The sequence below is a fragment of the Helicoverpa armigera genome, chromosome 25, assembly GCF_030705265.1.
Source record: "Helicoverpa armigera isolate CAAS_96S chromosome 25, ASM3070526v1, whole genome shotgun sequence".
In the NCBI taxonomy this organism is placed as follows: domain Eukaryota; kingdom Metazoa; phylum Arthropoda; class Insecta; order Lepidoptera; family Noctuidae; genus Helicoverpa; species Helicoverpa armigera.
The window spans coordinates 3,556,679-3,579,410 of record NC_087144.1 but is presented as its reverse complement, the minus strand read 5'-3'; the positions used below and the strand labels follow the sequence as shown (position 1 = coordinate 3,579,410).

At 35.8% G+C, this 22,732-nt stretch overlaps 1 protein-coding gene across 1 annotated transcript in view; it reads right to left on the bottom strand.

The window, feature by feature from the left end:
- The window catches only part of LOC110377635 (uncharacterized), a 103,049-nt gene that overhangs the window by 38,280 nt on the left and 42,037 nt on the right, over window positions 1-22,732 (bottom strand). Inside the window, exon 2 of the mRNA XM_049845955.2 lies at window positions 6,970-7,829. Within this exon, the coding sequence (XP_049701912.1) occupies window positions 6,970-7,786 (817 nt within the window). The 5' untranslated portion in view covers window positions 7,787-7,829. The remainder of the gene's footprint in view (window positions 1-6,969; window positions 7,830-22,732) is intronic.

The window sequence follows — 22,732 nt, the reverse complement described above, 5'->3', positions numbered from 1 at the left end:
CACTCATCCATAAACCAACCGCGTTAAGTTCAACCAACCTTAACACCTATCGATTGACACTCCTGTTACCAAGGCAACAAGTCAACAAGATAATGTACGAATTTATTAACCTTATCAAAATTCTGCGCAAAACACTTGACTTTCAGATAAGCTGGTTATTATGACCTTGACCTTCGACTGTCATTAAGTTAATGCTCCTAATGAATAGATGAATGTTCTTGTCTTAATAATGTGTAGTTTCAAAAGATTCTGCAATGTTTTTTGTATGGCTTTCATTTTGAGTAAGAAGGTTGAACGATCTTATCAGATATTTTCAAAAGATTTTTATACAAAGGTAATGGTTTAATTTTATAATATTTGAAGGAGAAATCTTGACTAATAATGTACATGCTATAGCAACAAAAGTATCTGTCCGTCTGTCAGACTTTCACACCATAGAAGATAATTTAGAGCCTGAGAAAGGATATAAGCTTCTGTTTATCCGGGTACGGGAAGTTGTTCCCTTGGGACATGGGAGGAACTACTGATAAAATATAGTAGAAAACTTAAATTAGGACTTGCCTGATCTGAAATCTAGATCTGAGAAGCAGATGCTTTAGCCACTATACCACTTAAACTCAGAGATAGATTATTCTGTTGATATATTATATATTCATATTCAAAGGACTCAATTTACCGTATCAATATGTCAATATCATTAAAGCGATAAGCGTTGCTTAACCTCATGATCGATCGATCCTCAGCTTTGACTAAGCTACGAGCTAATCTTCGTCGAGAGTACAATATGTACATCAATATGTCACCATATTACAACTAATAATTACCAACACAATTAACACATATCCCAGTACATAATAACAAAGTTACAAGCTAATCACTAGACGTGTATTGTAATGCTAATATACCCAGTCGCATGAACGATCTCTCTCTGATGAACACTCGTACATCCAATCACTGAAGATTATCCAATCTGCATGTAATTGCCATGTCACTTAGCTAATAATTGTATGGTACTGAATTGGATTAGTAATGTGACATTTATTTGTTAGTAGCTTCCGCTAAAGGTTTCATATTATAAGCAAGATATCGTAAACTAATGAGACATTGACTTGATTCAGATAGCTAAGTAAATGCCTACATCATTCCGTTGGGTTTCTAATGAACATCAAAAGTATTTACGTTATATATCTTTATATAAAAAAGAAAGTAGTGATAGTTACGCTGCGTTAACTCAAGAATAGCTGAACCAATTAAGTTTTTGACACCATTTTCTCGGGATGCGGATGAAACCGCGGACAAACGGTAAGTTTAAGATATAAGCCGATTGATTAAAACAACATTTATAAGAAGAAAAATAACATAGCTAATGAGATCAAAAGATTATTAACCAAGATTGAAACCTGGGATTAATTTAACACGGACCAACTGAATAAGCTAATGCATAACAATTACGAATTACAATCTAACTTAATTGTAACATTGGTTTATGTTTTTATTTGTTATCTACACTTTTTCAGGTGCGGGAAGCAGTGAAGGGCTAAATCTGGTTAGTCTACACTAATATTCCAAAGAGGAAAAGTTTGTTTTTATCCCAAAGACTCCAAAACTACTAAATACATTAAAAAAATCTTTAACAAATGGAAAGCTACTCTATCCCGAGTAACATACGCTGTATTTTATCAAGTTACAGGAAGAAGGAAAACAGAGAGTATGAAATAAAACAATATTTTAAAATTGCGAACAATTTACATAAAATCACAGGCTGCATTAATCAAGGCCAGTAATCCGGTACTGAATGAACTTAATCAATATCTTCAGCAAGAGTGAATGAATGAATGACGACAGAATCGAATGGAACTGGGTCTTCGTAATCTGTGGCCCATTGTATGTCACAGTAGGAATGAATATCCGTGAGATTTCTATTGTGTATTCGGTTGTACTGTATTTTTGTAATCAGATTTAAAACCGAGAAAATAACATGAATATACTTTAATAATAAATTTGAAAGTATTTTTGCCGTTACAGCAAGGCTCTCTTTCCCTTACAAGTATTGCAAAAAGATTTCGCATTAAAATATGAGTTCGACTGTCCCTCATTAACATTATGAATTCAACCTACCTCATCTACTCTAACATTTAACAAATATGTATACACTTTCGTTTGTTTTGGATAAACTTAAAAATGATTGAACCGATTTAAAAATTTCTTTCACTATTAGAAAGCTACATTATCTGCGAGTAGCATAGGCCTAGACATATTTATCCCGGTACGGGTAGAAGTTAGCACAGGACGCAGGAACTCACGGAAAAACGGATAGTTACCAATATCTTCGTAATAGTTTATCCGTTTAAAAAAAAATACATACAAATAAATCCTTTTGCATTCATAATGTTCCTTCGGATTAAGGATAACATAAAACTACAAAGACTTTCTAATAAATCTGAAACCACAGCGGGTGGCCTGCAGTTTAATTAATTCACCTAACATCTTTTGCGTTGCCTTTTTATTACATTTCTAAAAGCCGTCTAGACAGCTTAAATTGATGTTGCAATAAACGCAAACAGAACTTAATATGAGCGTCAACAAACTTTCTAAGTTGTCAAATGTTATAGACAGACAGACAAACAAATCTTACTTGCTAAATATGAACTTATTTATCTCACTATTCAATTTTGATGTTTATTAGCTCTTTCTTAGAAATGATGTCTAAAATTCATCTGTTTTGGTTGCTGTAAAGATTTATGACAAAAACAGTATTGCATTATTTTTCTCATTATAGTGTCATAGAACATTATATATTTTCTTCAACTCTGTTATTCGTTAAATCCATGTTATTTGTTTTTAAATAGAAAAACACAACAGTCGCCTTAAGTTTGTACCTGATCACGCCCACGACTATCCTGCAAATCAAATCTTGTCCCTTACATACAAGTAAAAAATATAACAGTAATAAATGCCTTTGAGAAAATTTTAAAATGGGTTTTAGCTTAGAATGGATTTACATATATTTTTTCTTGCAAATCACTAACTTTATTATTAATACAAATATTTGTCGATACAAACTATAAATCAAAACTATTTACATAAATGTTTCATGCAGCTTCTCTTTCATACAATATTTCACAAAATGTAAAAACCGACTGAAAAATACGATACAAGCAAACTAAGTTAAAGTACTTAACTTAGCAAAGTCGAGTCTACAGAGTTAAGTTTTAAATGATTGGAAAACTTCGGTTAAAAGTATCACAATGCTAAACAATTTTAAAAGGTACACTCCATCAAATTGTTAAGTTGGCTTTAAAGTTATCCTTTAAAATATAACGAGGTTTGTTGTTCAGCTTATGATAGCTAGCTGTTACGCGCGGTTTCACCTGCTTCCTTTGAGGATTATTCTTTCTCAGAAAGTAGCCAATAATGTTTACATGGTCAATGTTTCTTTTAATATTTTTGTCTAAATTAGTTTAGATTTATCAAGTATATATAACATGAATAACGACACATTGTCATTTAATAAAATTTGCTTCAATTACATTAATATACAAATATTTTGCTACCACGTGAACAGATGAGCAAACCACAAAATGTATAGATCTGGTCAGATCGGATTTGAATATTGAAAATGGTTCGGTTATCGTTAAAATTAAATTGCACAACTCACTAATATCTATAATGTCTTCTACCTATAACAACAACAAAAACATCTTAACCCATATACCACTTGGTACTTATAAAATTCAAATCGCTTCACAACTCCATACCGCTAAGTTTATCTCTCATAAAACTGCATCATGCATAATAACCAACTTGCAACGTATACCTATTATAAACGTTTAAACTTGCCGTGTATACACACGAAGACTGCTAACTTTGAAGTTAGGCCAAACATGAAGTTTGTTAAGTTAAATTGCAAGCCTTGCGATGTGTGTTGCCATTTTAAAGTTAAAATATGCATGCAGTGTAGTGAATATGGTTTCCAGTCTTAATCAGATGCGGCTGAGTACCAGTGTTTTCGTGGAACGACTGCTTATCTGACCTCCTTATTCCAGTTACCTGGACAGTAAGATTGGTTGTCAAACTTTCTTTCTTCCATAACGACTGCCAAAGATGATCAAATGACACCCATCTACTGTGCTTTACGTTATGAATCATAACTTATGATTGACCAATCAGTGCGGCTGTTAGTCACTAGCTAGGTCATCAAATGCTCGTGCACTATAAATATGTCCTGCACAGTTGGCTGATCTCCTGGTATAAGAACAGTTTCCGTGGCCGAAATCGGCCGTAGACGCCACTAGCTAGTCCATATATTTATGCATTTACAATTGTCCAATCAATAGCAAAGTGACATCTTTCGCTAAGTAACGTTTACGCAGTTCACTTGCCTTATAAAATGACGGCACAAAAACCTCATTCAATAAGTACCCCCGTCAAACATTATGGGGGTGTTAAGCTGAACACTTTTACGAGGGATTACCTCCCTACCTCAGTATATGATATTTTAGTGGCACTTTTATTTCACACCTGTACCTCGTAATCTGGAATAATGGCCGAGCTAAGACGTTCACTTGTTGCTTGTGGGACAACGAAATGGCGCGAATGTAGGAGAAAAGTCGGTTTTTGTTGTCTTTTTATGCTGTGAGGTTTGTCGTGTTTCATTTTGCAATTATCTTAAGTACAACAGTGTAGTTTAGAGCCCCGGAACACAGCAAACTTTTAGTCATCTGACTGTATCGTCGGGTTTGAAAATCTAAGTATAGACAATTGGACATGGATCAGTATGAAATGTCAGACCTCCCATTGGGCCAACTATCAGCTGACAATTTAATCCGGAATGTGCTCTAATACTAATCAAGAGAGTAGGTAATGCAAGAATCTAAAGATGCTGTTTTAAGTCCTCTAAATTGGTCCCCGTTATCGATGAAAATTATAGTCCTTTAAATGATAAATTCATCTTGTATTCCTCCCTAAAAGCGGACTTACAAGTGACATTTGTTTAAAAGATTTCGACATTGCACAATATTTTGAAATAAATAATTGCAACGCAAATTCAAAATGCGCGCAGATGTTACATACATACCTAAATTTAATTATAAAATTGCTCTGAAGAACATGAACGAAGTTAAATGAATGCTGAGAGCTAGAAGTAGTGCGCATAACAACCTGTTGCTTTTGGCACAAAACAAATAGAAAACTATCTGTGGGAGCTCTGGGCTTCTGCGATTTTAATCTATGTTCATTGCTAGGTATGTGTGTTTGTGCGGTATTTGTGTTTCGACATGTTCATTCTCGTTAAAGAGTTTGCCTTTAGAAAATGAAGGAGCTGAGAAACTTTAGGTTGGTGCGGTTTTAATTAGGTTGAATATGTATGTTTAAAATTGTGTGTACATTGAAAAGTTCTTAAGTTTCCCTAGAAATATAGAATAATCTTGAAATGCGCATATTGTATTGTAATCCCAACCTGAGTGGAGTTAAAGGTGAATAATTAAGCGAAACTTTGGAAACGGCTAGGTGAACGTGGAATTCCTATTAAAGCATCTGTCATGTGTGGCCGATGACCGATTGCTGTGTCAATGTCAGTACTTAATAACAATGTGGATCTATTTATCGATCGTCAATGGCACATGACATACACATGGATCATTCGGAATACTAGTTGAATACTACCTTAAGACGTCGTACTTACTGGAGAAAAACCAGTAAGAGAATACTCTTATAAAACTAAAAGACTTGTTGTTCTATAAAGAACGTTCATTAAATCTGACACAAAACAGAACGAGTTCCAGAAATCTAGAAAATGTTGAAATTTCTGTAAGAGAGAAACTGCGTTGCTACCAATTAGGACTGAAGGAAACAACAGCATTAGGTTTACGGGAACATAACCTAGCAAAACAATAATTGGACTTTAACCTTTTTGGAAATTGCTTAACAATATACCTAGGGATAACGACATTTTAGTATAATTTTCAGAAAACAAAACGTGAAATAGAATTTATTGGCGTCATATTACTTTAAAAATATTTTTTTTTTACAAGGAGTATTGAAAGAAAAGCGGCTTGTAAAGTGTCTACATCTATATATTTTATATTTAAATCGGTTACTTTTCGGTCTCTTGGTTTTTCCTCTTATCTTCCGTTGGTTTTAAATAAATACAAAAGAACTATAAAATAGGGCAAGAGTGAAACATACCTACATTAATTTATTATTTGCATTGGATTCGTAATACCTCACAAAATTAAAGATCTTGTAATGAGTTCGTTCACGCTATAATACAAGCATTAAGTTATTCGTAATAGAAATGAACTCGTAAATAATTAACCTTTGATTTAACCTGAATTCGCCTTCGTGATAAACCCTTCTTTATATCAAAAACAAGAAATCTTATCGCCGAACCGGCTTTGACTTCTCAAATTGTAACAAAACAAAAACAGTATAAATGTATTATTAATGAGATTTTCAGTAAATCTGTAATCCAATTTGAATCATAAAGCTGATCTGATATTGATTTTCAGCGACAAATAGCATGAATTTACATAAAGATATTGTCAACTTTGCTTTTGTTTATTTAAAGTTATTCAAAGTTTCTGAAAGTATTCTTTGTATTTCGACTTTCAGAGTACCTAAGCTTCGAGTGATATTCGATGATAAACTGAATAGGCTGTTCAGTAGCTACATAATTATTACCTTTTGTGTATTATGTAGATACAGCCAAGGGTTAATTGGGAAAACCTTGGACGAAATTTTCGGCTAAAATCACGAGGTTTTCTATATTTTCGGTTCCCTAAAGCTCATTTTACCCTTCGCCTAAGGGCGGTTAAAAGCTTATACAAAATTAATAAAACCCCAGCACGTTAAGGATAAAAATTAATTATTAATCAGTTCTAATCAATGCGTACCCTCATCAAAGTCATATCTGCGCGTCACAGCCAGTTCTCGCTAACGGATCGATGCGAAGAGTTCTAATGTACTCACCAGGCAACTCCAAAAAGTTTGACGTCCTCCGCTGACGACCTCTCATCGTGTTCTGGAAGTTTAGCGGCCCGATGTCTTCCACAGAGTCACAGTTTGACATGGTAGACTCACGAGACCCTCGTCTACTCGCCAAGTACGCCAAACCGCCCTTCATTGACCCTCTGCGCATCGGAGAACATGGTCTACTGATGCTGGTTGACCGCGTACAAGGGGTATCATCTGTCATGTCCGTCAAATCCGAGGTCGACTTGCGACATATCTTCGAAGATATTGAGGTAGCCTCATCGTCTGCATCATGGAGGATGGCAGACGGTGTCCCCGGCATGGCGTCGGTAGAATCATCAGTGTGGCTGGAGACTATGCTCGGTGACGTCACAAGCCGCGGCGAGCTCACTGTGGAAGTAGAACCGTATAGTTTCCTGGTTCGGTTGGGGGACACATAACCAGGGTTCGTGTGAATGTGCACGGGGGGCGGTTTCGGCGACCTGGACTTCTCTCGGCGACTATGCTTTAGAGATGTGGAGTAGTGCAAGCTGGCTCGCTCGATGCACGGACTGGATCGCCCTGATGGGGACTTTTGGGGGAAGTTGAAGTGCCTTGGAGACATCGGGCTTCTGTGTCCGTGGGCTATGGGGGACTTTGGCGGCTGGTTGTGCTTGTCGTAGCTGCAGCCAGACTGGGGGGTGTAGTACCCTGATGAAGACGTGCTGGACGTGATGGAAGGGCTTTTCTGAGGGAATATGAAGTGACGAGGACTTTTAGGAGTATGTGGTTTGGGGGAAACGGGTGGATAACCTCCGGGGCTGTTGACCGCCATCTTGATTACTGCACTATCACTCTGTCACCATTTCACTGTTTATCTGAAACAGAAGAAATAAGTAAAGTTAATAATCACACTTACTAAAAACCCAAAAGTTTTTTTCGTACAAAATAACATACGTAAACGTGTGTTCGTTTGTCCGTCAATACAAAATGTCTATCAAACGACAACTGTGTTTAAACTTGGTCCGTCCCTTAGGGATTACGACAAAACTTCCTCAGGGACAACTCGACGAATGAAATAAAACTTATTTCAAAGAAAACTCACTTCATCATTGTTTTGTCTTTGTTTATTTGTTGTCTTGTTTCTTGTCTCTAAGTAGAGCTATTTGTTTATATTTTTCTTACAAAACTGTCGCTATTATTCTTTAGTGCTTGCGACTAAATAAAAGTCTCACTTAAGTAACATTTTATTTACTTACAAGAAAATGTAGATACACATATTTACACAGCACCTAAAAGTAAATAGCTAAGTAAAGGTTCATACATTTCATCGCTGCCTAATTTAGTATGATATTTTTATTATTCACATACGGCACACGTTATACTGATCTTCGAAATTCGCTGAAACCTTTCACACGAAAACAGCCTATTGGCATGTGTTCGATATGTAATTCACTAGGTACCTTTTTGAATAGAAAAGCTTAAATAAATTGAAAGAAATTCTTAATTGATTCTGGCTTTTAATATTGATATTCTGAAACATCAATCACTTCGACTGAAAGTACCAACTTACAAAAGAAAAGCTTTATAGAAAAACTACATAATGAACTCGAAGGTGCCTAAATATTAAGACAATTTAGATACATTTTCTATTGTGAGGGAGACTGAAAGTTGATCTGATATACGGCAGCCATGATGGATATACCAGACTGATGGATTAGCCAAATAAAGCAGGGCTTGATCGATAATTATGTTGTGTACTATCTTCGCCTCTTGGGGCCTTACGAAGCATACAATAGAACACACAGTATAAATCAAAGAAATCCTTACTACCATTATAAATGGTATGTATAATGTAACGCTTTCTGACGAATATTTCATGCTATTAAACATGCAACTAAAATCAAAATGAAATCATAAAAAATAACTTCTTTCAATGATTTAAATGTTTCATACTCAAATAATGTAGAAAGTCAGCTCAAGTAACAGCTTCGGCCGAGCAATTTGTGCCCTTTAAAAATGCGAACATACGTAGATATTTTTTTAATGTTATTTTATTAGTGACATTTCATTTCGCTATTAAAAATTGCGTAGACATGAACGACCATCCTAAAGCTATAAAAATCATGCACACATGTGCAGAATTTTTGCTTTTATAACCTTAACAGCCGTCTAATCTTCATAATGCAATAAACGTCAGCTGTTGAGTGTACTATCCTTATACCTAATAGCAGGATAATCCTCACACACGCTTGACACGACCGTTCTCTCTCACGTCCTGGTCGTTAATGGTATTAAGGTGAATGTTCGTAGCGGGAAATTCAAATACCTATAGAATGTTTTTTATTTCTTTTTTCGCCTAGGTTAATATTCGATATGCAGCGTTATGTTATCGATCGCGGTTGTAATGTACCAAAGAAAATTTTGGATTTCTTTGTTTTACTCCGAAAATGTCAGTTCATTCCTTTGAGGTTTATAATAACCGCGAATGATACGATAACACCACAAAATCTACGTTAACTTCGGTAAAACATCAAAAAAACCATTATATTTTGAAATAGCCACTTTCCCGCAGGTTCACCCCTTGGCCCTTGGGAACCGTACCGCGATAAAATGTAGCCTATGTTACTCAGGAAGAGTGTAGTTTTCTAACAGTGAAAGAATTGTTCAAATCGGTTCAAGAGTTTTGGAGCCTTTAACCTTCATAAACAAACAAAATTATCTCCTCTTTTATTGTATACTTGAATTTCCCTCTACCAGTTGAATTCACCTTAATATGGCCATCCTCCCACCACCGGCAGTACATGACAGTTATCGTAAATACTGCAAGTGTGTTTTAGTGCGCCACTGTACCGACGACGAATAGAACGATAATGTTTTAGTACGCGACTGTACCGACGACGAAGAGAACGCTAATGTTTTTATGTTCTGCACTTAAGTGTTTATTTAAGAGAAATAAAAGATGTACTAAACATAGAGAAAGGAAGCTAATTCTATTGACTTTTGATGTGTTTGGGTGTTAGGAGTATCATCATCCTCCAAGCCTTTTTCCCAACTATGTTGGGGTCGGCTTCCAGGGAGTATCGGGATGTCAAAAAATCGTGGTATTGTAAATGATACGTTAACGGTTCACCGCTACCAGATTTAACCATAGAAACTTTACTGAACATTTTCTTCAAATTGAGATTTCCATCTTTTTCTGTTGGCAGCTATTTGCAGTACTTATAGAAGCTGTATAAGTGTTCTATTCAGCCCCTCTTTGGCTATGAGAGAGGCCTTTGCCTTACAGTGGGACAGCAAAGGCTGAATGATGAAAATTGATTAAGCCTCAATCATTTTAATTTCATTATTGAGAGATAGTTACAACATTTTGTAATGGTAACGTCAATAGTTAAGTATTTTAGCTGCAAAATTGAAAATGAACATATAATTTCCAATTGCGAAATGACTCAATGTTTCCATTTATTTCCAAAGTTCTCAATGTCCACGAGCTGAATAAATATGATTTCCTATTCCGATACTAAGGTACTTTTACTGTCAAGTTCTCGACCTAGTTCCTCAGTATCAATGATCTTGGTTCCGTTTTATTTTTACGAGTATGACCGTTGTCATTACTGCTCGGTAAATTAAGCTGGTTATTTACGATGCTAGAGTACTACTACGTCGTAGAGTTGTGTATGACATGCAACTGATGTGTAATATTCGGCGTTTAGAATGTTAGGCCGAAACTGAATTTGTTGAGAAAAAGATTTTGGTTGTGTGTTGGCTGGGTGAATAATGTTATTATAATAATTAATATCGTCATCTGCCTAGCCCTTTTCTCGACTATGTTCAAATTTCTAGTCTAACCAAATTCAGCTGAGTCCCAGTGTTAACATGGAGCGACTGCCTATCTGACATCCTCAACACAGTTGCCCGGGCAACCCGATACCCCTTGGTAAGACTTATCTATCTGGATTTTTATAATTTATATCTGAATATTCAAAAAAAAATTAATCGAGCTATGAGAAAACTGTAGACCTATATTAAACACATACGCAACTGACCCAATTTCTATACACTTAAATATCACGTACGAATAATCTAATTATTTTCACTTATTAAACACAGACTGTTTGCACAATCCTTAGCAAAGTAAAACCCCTTCATAATAATATTAGGCACATTTAACATGAAAGCACACACGATATTTGGTTTTCGCCGAAACTATGTGGGCGTTGGTTTCGGCTTTCGGCCTACCATTGACCTTGAGGCCAGCACTAGTGCTGTGCAAAACTAGCAATTCTCATTTCACGCTTCATCGGTGATTTTGGGAATGTGTTATTTTCTTGTCATATCGAAAATAACCATTTGCGGATATTATGGGATATTTACAGAGTAATGGCTCGGATAAATCTATCGATATACCTACTGGAGTTATTCTGCTGGACATTAATAGCTTTTGCCTGTCGTCAGTACTCGTCAGCTTTAGTACGTAAACATAATCTGGGATTATGTGGTTATGTGTCAATGGAATAATTTTCTGTAGGTACAGTCTGTTGAGTAGAGACGTACCTATATAATAAGCATTACCTTTGTAAATTCTTTCGTTCCTGTCTTCTTTCTTTATTATGTGTGTTACAAAATTGTAAATAAATAAATAAGTATTCCCTAAGAACCTTAACATGCAAATATTTTTTTAGTTAGAGTTTGAATACAAGCTTCCATCATTTTTATTATAAACTCTTTATTAACCGCTGGTGGAAGCTACCAATGTCATGCTCGTGAGATGACAGCTAATTATGTCATTTAGATACCTCCATAGAAATAGGTATCCCGATAAAAATCTATGGGCACCGGTTTGCTAGTTATTTTGATTGCAAATTAAAATTGAAAATTAAAATAACTATGTAAACAACCAATCACATCCTAGCCACAACGCACGTCCATACTAGTTATTAACAAAAAGCTTTTTCTACCTTGCTTTTACAAAACTCGGTTGGTATAAAATGTCAATGCGTTTGCAAATGAATGCAGGCGAGTCGATACGAATCGTTTGATGTGAAACCAATCGTTTGCGGATCGTTGCCTGTGTAAATGGTTTCTAGATTTTTCTGCACACTTTTGTAGGTATGTATTGTGCATATATGGTTTACGGCTTAGTGCTTCCATTTACATTGCAGATTAAACTGTCAGCCGACAATTGGCTCGATGGTTGATTGACAGTTTATTTTAAAGGCAATGAGGCCTGTAATGAGGCCTGATACGGGTCGGGTCGTTCATTGTAATGTGCGCACTACTAATCATCTCTTTCCCAATTTATGAACTAGATCAGATTATCGTCCGAAAATGCTTAAGTAATTATTTTAGTACAGGTAATACTAGTATCCGCCCGCGGTTTTCCCCCATCCTGAGACAACGGCTTCCCGTAGTCAAATGTTGGCAAAAACTATCTAATGTCCTTCTCCCGGGTCTAAGCTACCTCCCCTCTAATTATCAGCCATTTTAGAGGTGTAAGCAGTGTAACTAACATGACTTTCTTTTATAATATAAATAACATTTGCATTAAACTGCTTAGATCCTATGTTACTTTTTCTTTTGGATCATCAAAGTACAATACAAAGTCGTCATCATGTATTTATCAATTTATCCAACTGTAAATAATGTTACACTGCGAGCCATATTCATCTGCTCACGTCTACTGAAGAAGGTGGGACGTCTCGTCATTGTACACTTGAGGACAATTATTCAGGGTCAGTTAGTAAGGTAAAGTATATTTAGCATTTTTTTTTTCAAGGCAAGTCAATATTTTAACCTAGATACTAAACCAGCAGATCAGAAAATTAGTATGCTATAATTATTAGATGTAGCACTCCCTAGCAAGCTACTTTCGACGTCTGATGTCGTGTAACTACTAATATAACTGAATAAAACCACATACAACCGCATACTATGAATGATTTTGGTCACCCATCCATCCCCATATCCAAATCTGCCTGATATTTCCCCAACTATTTGTTTACTAGTGCTTTAGATAGAGCGACTGCCTATCATGTAAGACACATCATGGTAAGACTTGCTGACAGAGTTTCTGGCTTCTGACTACCCGTAACGAAGATATTGAGTGTCTATGGAGTTTCTTGCCGGCTCTTCTCCATGAGACCAACTTTTTGGAACCGTGCAACTAATTTGACGTTTCATAAGAGCCTGCAAAGGCCTATTTGAAATAAAAACAATTTGATTTTGATTTTGATGATTGAAATGATTGTCAATGACAACCAATTTAACTTGCCTTCCAAAGAGGGAAGAACGATCGATCCATCCGCACGGTTTTGACTTAGCCACAAGTAATTTCTTCAAGCATCCATCGCTACATTTTGATTCAAAACATAAATTAGGTACCTAATTATGTTCTCTGTAAGTACTAATATTCAATTTCAATTATAATGTTCCTACTGCTGACCCAAATTCAGTGCTCTTAAATGTAGGTACGCTATTTGGGACACTCGTCATTTAATCATTTAAAAGGGTTTGGGTACAGACGGGTTTCACATGAATAAACCTACTGAATACCATATTAGTTAGTCACTATGTTAGATGTTAATTATTTCTAAACTATTTGGACATGTAAATCCTAGCTTATATTTATACAGAGATCCAACCTGTCTTTAGGTACCTCTTCCTATTTATTAAGATGAGCTACTTTACATCCGGGCGCGTATGTATGATTTTTATACTTGAACGGTAAAAGCACGGGTAAAAACTAGTAAGCACGGGTAAAAGGTACTTTGCAATTATTTTTATAGAAAATGGCTGAACTGAATAAGATTAGATACCAAGATTATTCTTTATTGTACAATAAGAAAATTAACAACACAGGAAATCAAAACACAAAGAACAGTACGTACCTACAATTGGCAGTCTTATCTCTAAACAGCGATTACTTCCAGACAACCTTTGGATGGAGTTTATCTGAAGAATACATTGAAAACGGGCTATTTTGGGTTTACATACAAGTGATAAATATACAATAGAAAAGATTGTTGAAATATACCTAGGTACGTCAAATAATTTTCTCAGTACAGGAGTGATACTTTACAATTATAAAATTATAAGTTAACGTTTAAGTTCACACGAGTGGCCCTGCTAGCTAAAACTACTTTCTTGTACTTAATACGATTTTATATTTTCCGATTTCCTCGATAATTATAAACTAAACGCTGCTAAGGATAAAGTTGTAGATGTTGTTCAGCGTGTAAATTGATACTGTTTCAGCGCATCAGGTTTCAGTCGCTCGCAATTAAGCTTAACCTTGTCTTAGAAACTAGTAGTTGCCTGTGGTTTTGTCCGTTTTGAAAGAACTATTTCAGATATAGGTATTACTGACAAGTTTCATCAAAAACCCGTTTATATTTTTTGCCTCGCTAGATGATCGTTATTAGATAGATATATCCTTATAAACTACATCTCCACTCTACTCCATAGATATATACAAACACCTAAATCCATTCGCTGTTTTAGCGCGTAATAGTTAAATATCTTCTTAAAGAAATAGTTAAATATCTTCATAACGCCAAGACAAGACGTTGTACATGAAATTAACAATTGTTGATTATAAGGCAGAAGACACTAGGACACATGTAGACATGATGTTCCATTAAATTAAACATCACTTTCTTCTAGGAATAGACCGAATATAACAGTTTACTCCAAAGTTCTAACTTGTTGCTCTTTGTTCATACGAATAGCTCACAGTGGACATTTCAAACGGTGCACCTAGTGAGGGATTATAATAGTCCCCGAGAGGCCATTAGCACTCCAATTGCTCGACACATGACGGATTATATAGCTGACATAAAGCGCAGATTTTGTAACGTAGCATGTACAGTCAACTTCAGGTCAGTGGTAACAGTTTTATAGGAAAATTGTACTTATTACTATTGAATTAAGGTGCATGACAGTTACCACTGATGTGCAGTCTACCGTACAAGCCAAGACCATTTTGAAGAATTTAGTATCTATCTATGTTTTTTAATAAGTTTTCATGTGTGGGAAAGTCAGTTATTTAAGGTTTTTTTACCATAGTTTTGAATTAATTGTAGCTCTATTGTAATATGTTAAGCTGAAGAATTGGTTGGTTTGTTTCCTTGAAGGCGTTTATATAAACAACTGCTTGTCGGATATGAAAAGTTGTTCCGTGGTGTAATACAATATCTAGCATTCAGTCGAACTATATAATATGTAGAATATATTAATATATATGTAGAATTAATATAATGTAGATGGCGTAGTTTCCACAGGACATTGGTGAGACACGGGTGGAATTCAATAGCTATTGAATGAGAATTTAAGCCAATAGAATAAATAAAACGCTCTTAATAAAGCGATAATAATACATGTCGTTTCTTTTCTCAAACACTTGATCTTTCCCTGTCAACACAAAATGTCAACTCGTAAACCCCAACATTGATTGTATAACAAATGTAACCCCCAATACGTTGACCTTTGAGCAAAGTTTTACAACTTCAGAAATAAAGGAAGCCGTAACGTCAACGTCGTCAGCTTATACAATACATTTATTATACAAGTTTTATCTCCATCGTCATAGGCCTGTTTATGGAAAGGGACCGAATCAAAAAGAAAGAGGCAAAAGGAGAATTTGAGGCAAATTATAATTATTATTAAACACAATTTTTCTTTTAAAATTCATGCCTTCAATGTGCTGACACTCATGAGATAGTCAGATAAAGGTCTTAGACTCTGGATGCATTCAACTGGTCCTTCTGGTAATTCTACAATACTTTTGGATTTTCAGTGGGCGTTCTATGTTCCTATTTTCATTAGTAGAAGTTCTAGGGTTAGAAGTTGCTTCAATTTTATTTAAGACTTAACTTATTCTAAGCGACAGTCTTGCCACTAATTTTGACCCCTGAACCATCATTTCCAATCAATAGTTCTTCCAAACAGAAGTGTTTGTTTCACTAATCAAGAATACATTTCAGGCCTTCAAAAAGCAGGTAATTCTAAATTTTTTTCGTCCCTAAAAGGCCTATAATTACCCCTCTCCAATTACTACTGAACCTTCTGTATTTTCGTCACAGTGTAGACAAACGAGCAGTTTGTCTGTCCGCTGTAAACTGAAGCCGGGAGTAATTTGTCCTTAGCTTCGCGTCGTTACTTCTCAATAGAGAGGCGCCCACATAGAAGTAATTGTGGCCTTTCTTAGCGTGTGACGTCAGGCCAAGTCAATGAAGGTATGTACTTGATGCGTCTTAGCTCTAGTACTAATACCTATGTACGGTAGACCGCACATCAGTGGTAACTGTCATGTACCTTAACTCAATAGTAATAAGTACGATTTTCCTATAAAACTGTTACCACTGACCTGAAGTTGACTGTACATGTTCATCCTCAATGAATCGTCTTCAATTCAAGAGTAGTATGTAACCTGCTTGGTAAATACGCGGCCTTTTAGGACTTGCGTACTTATCCTCATCTAAAACATAAACCGCCTTACTACAAAAACTTAAACATCTTTTGAACACTTGTCTAAAGATAAAGATAGATTTATTTGCATAAAATCTTAAATAAGTGTGGGTGAAAAACGGGCCTTATTTCATTGTAACCTGTTATATTCGACATAACCTGTCATTTTTTAAACAAGTGTCCAACAGACGTTTAAAGGTTTATGTGGTACAACGGAAATTACTAATGATAATGGCAGCAGTTTGAGGCATACCAGATTAACGATATCCATCCTCCTCCGAGCCTTTTCACAATCATGTTGGGGTTGGCTTCCAGTCTAACCGGATTCAGCTGAGTACCAGTGCTTTACAAGAAGCGACTGCCTATCTGACCTCCTCAACCCAGTAACCCGGGCAACCCGATACCCCTTGGTTAGACTGGTGTCAGACTTACTGGCTTCTGACTACCCGTAACGACTGCCAAGGATGTTCAATGACAGCCGGGACCTACAGTTTACCGTGCCATCCGAAACACAGCCAATGGTGTCTAAGATATACTTAGAAAGTACATACAAACTTAGAAAAGTGGTATTGGTACTTGCCTGACCTGGGATCGAACCCGCGCCCTCGTACTTGAGGTTGGTCCTTTACCCACTAGGCCACCACGACTATCGATACTTTTTAAGATACCAGATTAACGATAATGAAAGAGAAAAGGCAAATTGATCCTCCTCAAATAAAAAAAAAACTTCCTCCTCATTATAAAACTCGGTCTTAAAAAGTATCGAATTTAGTGCTAGGTTTAATTAAATCATCGTCTTGAACGAAATCGATAAAGTAAAAATAATGAAATATAATTTCGTCATAATGGACTGTAGTATGTTAAGATACTACAGTCCATTATAGACCATAGTCTGTAAATAATTGGTAGTTATTAGTCTGATAAGATGCATAAGTACCTAATCTTTCTTTAGATAGGTACCGTCGAGTAAAGTTCGGTTAAAGTAAGTTGCGAGAAATTCAATGTAGATAACCAAATACAAGTCGACAGAAAAGCCGTTTTGTATTGGCAATATTATGCTTTTTAGTGCAGTAAGCTGCAATAAGTCACAATAAATGATTCACTAGAAACATCGTTTTCTTCGTTATATTGGTAATACTGTCATTCATTTGTAATGAAGCCGTTGATGCAGCAATATCGGATATTTATTGACTTTGCAGAGTTATGAAAACTTTTTGTTCGTTTTGCAATAAATATTCTTCAATTGCATATTGTTGTACAAATAATTACATTACTCGTCATAATCAAGCGCGGATCCAGCCCTCAAAAAAGGTTGTGGTCACAGCTACTAGAGGTAGAAAAACGGCTAAGTGCAAATCGGAGCATGAACATGCTCATTAACAATCATGCAAGTCGTTTATGAACTTTTGAATTAAACTATTTCCTTTTTTCTGAGCATCAGGACTTTGGCATTAGGAATGAAAATAAACTTAGGAGGAAGTCGGACCGATTTAAAAAAATATACCGGGAGCAATCATTGCTAAAGCACCCCTATGTAATGGAAAGATTGTGAGTAGTTTTTTTTGGGAACAAATATAATGACCACCATAAAATGCTTTGATACCCTTAGTTTTGCAACCAGAAAAATCTACTGAACACCAGAAAAATAAAGTGTAAAAATGTAATAGTACCAGCTATTTTAGTCACGACTTCACTTTAAATTGTATTCGACCACCAAATTTAGTAAATGATCACCAACTCTTGACGACCAAATTAATGTATTATTTTTGCCTAAATAAGTCACTGTGATTGCCATAAAATGTAGGCTTATTATCAAATAAAGTATTATGATGCCATATTAAGTTATGTGTCCGGCTTGCAATGCATGCGTGAGTGTCAGTATGACGAGTGACAGGGGAAAATGGAAGAAAATGACATATTGCGCCGACCCCAAGTAAAATTGGGAACAGGGCAGGAGAAAGAAGAAGAAGAATGTGTTTCTCGATACACTCCCTCGAAAACACACTCTTATCGCACTGTTTAGAGGCATGTAATAGACAATTTTCCACCCTAGTGCAGGAAAAGGGTCCCCATAATGTTATTACATTTATTGTATCATTCCGAACTTATTTTTTTTGAGTCAGTTTACTTAAACAGGATAGCAAGATGTAAAAACTTTAATTATCATTTTATATTAAAACGCTGGTATAATTTTGATGATCATTCACTACTTTTGGTGATCATTTACTACTTTTGGGATAACAATGATTTATTTGGACTCATTTTGCTTAACACGTTCGCATGAGCAATCTCATTTTTAAATGTTGGTACTGTGGCGCACCTTTTTCGCACACAAAATTAAACCAAGTCTTAAGACGTCCCGCCGTTATACGTAGTCTTATAATCTGTGCTATGTGGCGCAACGTTATTTCACGTCCAACGTCTATAAACGTTGTCGCCACCACATAGGTCTGACATGGTCCGTCAAAATAAATATGACAATCTAGAGGCCGTCGTACGACGTTGGGCCTTTTCATACTTATACCAATACGACGTTGTAAGACGTTGCTTACGCGAACGTGTTAAATAGGATAGCAGAATGTAAAAACTTTGGTTATCATTTTACTTTAAAATGGTGGTTTAATTTTGGTGATCATTTACTATTTTTGGCTTGCGCATGATTTATTTTGGAGTAATTTCACTTAAATAGGATAGCAAAGTGTTAAAACTTTGGTTATCATTTTACATTAAAATGCGAGTTTCATTTTGGTGATCATTTACTATTTTTGTCTGCTATTTGTTACTATTTCTGGTGATCAGTTAAACATAAGCCGTTTTTTTTTAGGAATATATCTAAACGCATATTATGCTCACTATCAGTTCCATCTCTAGCTTATGTACCGGGAGCAATCATTGCTAAAGCACCCCTATGTATGGAATGGAAAGATTGTGAGTAGAATTTTTTTTGCGCGAGCGTAGCAAGCCGGAAAATTTTTAGATTTTGTTGTAGGTACCAAGTTATAAAATCAAAAGTGAAGACGTAGAATAGAAGCGTATAAAGTTGCGCGAGCGGATCGAGACGTACTGTGAAATTAAGAAGCTGTGAGCAAAATTTTGGAGTTTTGGAACACGAAATCACCCAAAGAAGTAAAAAAAAGTAACTTCTGAGGGAAAAGCCGCGAGCGTAGCGAGCGCAAATTTTTTTGAGTTTTGGGTCAAAGCAGTACCAAAACAACTAAAAAAATTAAAATAGTGCCTATTGTAAATAATAATAATTTTATGGTAATAGACAGCTGTGTTGCTGGGAAGTTTGTTCTTCACCGCTTCTTCTTAACCAGAAAGTGCTGAAAGAGGGCGTTATGGGGGTGCTATTCTTTTCTACTTTTAAATTTTAACTTAAACTAATCGAACGTTGATGACATTGGACTCAAATCACTGCAAAGTGAAGAAGCCGCGAATTTTTTGAGTTTTGGGACACAAAAGTACCTCAAAAACTAAAGCTGTTAGAAAAAAAATATGGTGACCATGAATTAGTAAACAACGGTCATAAAATTAAATGCAACAAAAAAAAGTCTTATTTTGTTCCCTTGTGTTATGATCAGCCTATCGATTTCAAAAGACCGTAAAGTGTGATGTCGCAAGTCTATTAAGGTTGTGGGCATGCCCATCGTGCCCACAACGGTGGATCCGCCCTTGGTCATAATATTAAATGTTAAACAACTATATGGGTGCTGAAGTTTAATACGAAATGATGATTGATTCTGATTCTCATTCCATATCTGTACGAGAAGAACCCTTTTTTTTTAACGACGTAAAAAATCATCAAATGACCCCTCCCGCTGTGGGTTAGTAGCGGTGAGGGAGTGTCAGACTCTTACTGACTAAAAGAACCCTGTGCTCCCCATTGGGACAATAGAAATGCTGATGATTAATATTAATTCTGAATAAAGACTTATAGAGATACAGATTATTTCAATAGATACTATATTTCGGTCCCTGAACTGTTATTTGTATGAACAATAGACTGAAAATTAAAACTTTTTCATGCGCACCGAGCGCAGCATTGAATACGCATATTGCATTGAAAATAATCCTGATACAGAGAATATAAAGTGAAGTGAAAGGGTTAATTAATATGCGAAATATTTTTATTGTTCGAAATCAAACAGACGAACATATGCCTAGCTATTTTAGGGTTGCCTATCCAAATAGGTAAGGAGGGATCCCTACTACTAAAATATTAAGAGGGATGAACTAGGATGTACCTACGATAGTTAAACAACTGATGTATGAATTTTCTTATAATGTGTATGTCCAATTAATAATGTTTTTTTCTGTGTGAGCAACATTCAAAATGAAATCATTGAAGATCTATACGTGAAAATGCTTTTCCAACAATTCTATTTCAGTATCTAAATTGCACTATCAACAAATCCGTTTATAAATAACATCAAGATTTCTATCATAACATTCAATATTCACCCTCAAGACACACACACACATACACATCCCCATCAAACTTTGCGTAACAAGTTTTACTAGTTCGATATGAAAATCTCTCACCCTCATTCGTAAACGGATCATGAAAATTGTAACATAACATGCTTGTAATAATATTTCATCACGTTTTTTTCCTTCAATAGTTTTGCAGAAGTTACAGTCGTAAGCTACTAATAATGATATGGGCGTTAGTTTTATCTTTCAAAAGGAAATCAGCAAAGTCAAAAAGAAAAATTACTCAGTGCTTGACACACTCAAAGACAAATCCTACTGCTAAACTTCATCTATAATTCCTCAGGCGTACAAAACAAGTAATATGCCATCATTAAAGACAAGACAGCCCGTGCTCGCGTCACAGGAAACGTACCATGGGATGACGTCACGGCCTTGAACTGTAAGGAACCTGGAAACACCCTTGTGGGGTACATTTACACCGTCTCGTAATGGAACCGAGTATTTTCATCATAGAAGTCTTTGTCAATCGTTCTCGTCACAGCCGAAAGATGTCCATTGCTGGACTGTTGTCTCTCCAAACCTGGGGGAGTAACCCATATAAACCAAGCTGAGCATGGGTGTCAGTGAGCGCAGTGTTTGATTTCAGTTTTGGACATGCTGCTCAGTGTCACATTTGGGATTATCCTTCTACTTATCGTCAAGTATAACTGTTGACTATTGCTCAGTTACTGTGTGATATAACTACGAGTTATATCGTCACCACTACTGATCCAATCAGTCGCCAGGGCCCAGTCTTAGTACCTTCTAACACGTGTACAAAGTACGAGCCGAAAAATTCGCAGGAATTCTCGCGCATTCAGCTAGCTAGCATTTCATTCTGCGTCGGTGTAAATTAAGCCATATTCAAGCGTAGGCACTCGTATTATCAATATTTGACTTGTTCTTGTATTAGACACGGTTCGGTTGTTCAGCGTTCGAATTTGGCTGCTATCTTGTGACTGTGTTCGAAGTGAAAACTATTGTTATATCAATAACTAGCTTCCGCCTGCTAAAACATACTCGGATAAAAAGAAGCCTTTTTCCGACAAAATGAATGGGCTATCTGACAATAACATGTTTTTGTGTCAAAAGCACAAACAAATAAGCTTTTTATTATATTTTTTCGTTTCATAGACAAAACATAGCAAACTGTACTTATTCTTAAACCATCAGAACAAAAGCAAGGTACCTACGTAAAAGATTATTAAACAAAAAAATTCAACACCGGAGAAACAAAACACGTCTGAAAATGTCCTAAGTACTTCATATTTCCACGATCACAAATTATTTACGACAACAAACACAAGATTTTCAATAGCAAAAACAAAAGACAATCTACTTCGATCAAGTCCAATAAATAGAAATGGGAGTATTGTTTTAAAATCCTATCTCTTAAGTATGATTTATGTATTTTTATTGGTCTGAGAGGGTAAAAGGGATTGGTTTAGCAATATGTACCATGCACTTGACTTTAAAAGCCATGGCGGTTGATTCAACAGTAAGAGGTAGGGATGGTATAGAAAGTTTTATTTTTAAAACTCGATTTTATAAGGTAACAAACTTCATTGGTACTGGGGGTTATTTTATGTGAAGTCTGATCTTCATTTCGAATGTCTTGTGGGATTTTTGTGCTTCTTATTTCGCTAGGTATTATTTTGCTTTATCGCATGTCTTTTGCATGAAGCTATCTACGATTGAGCACAGAAAACGCTGGTTAGCTCGATTTTTGTTGAACCAAACCAAACTTAAAAGCATTCATAAGTAAACTTCACTTTTGGATTTCAAGATCAATAAAAATCTTTACCGTAAAAAGATTTCTTGACTTGACGAAAAATGGCTTAAA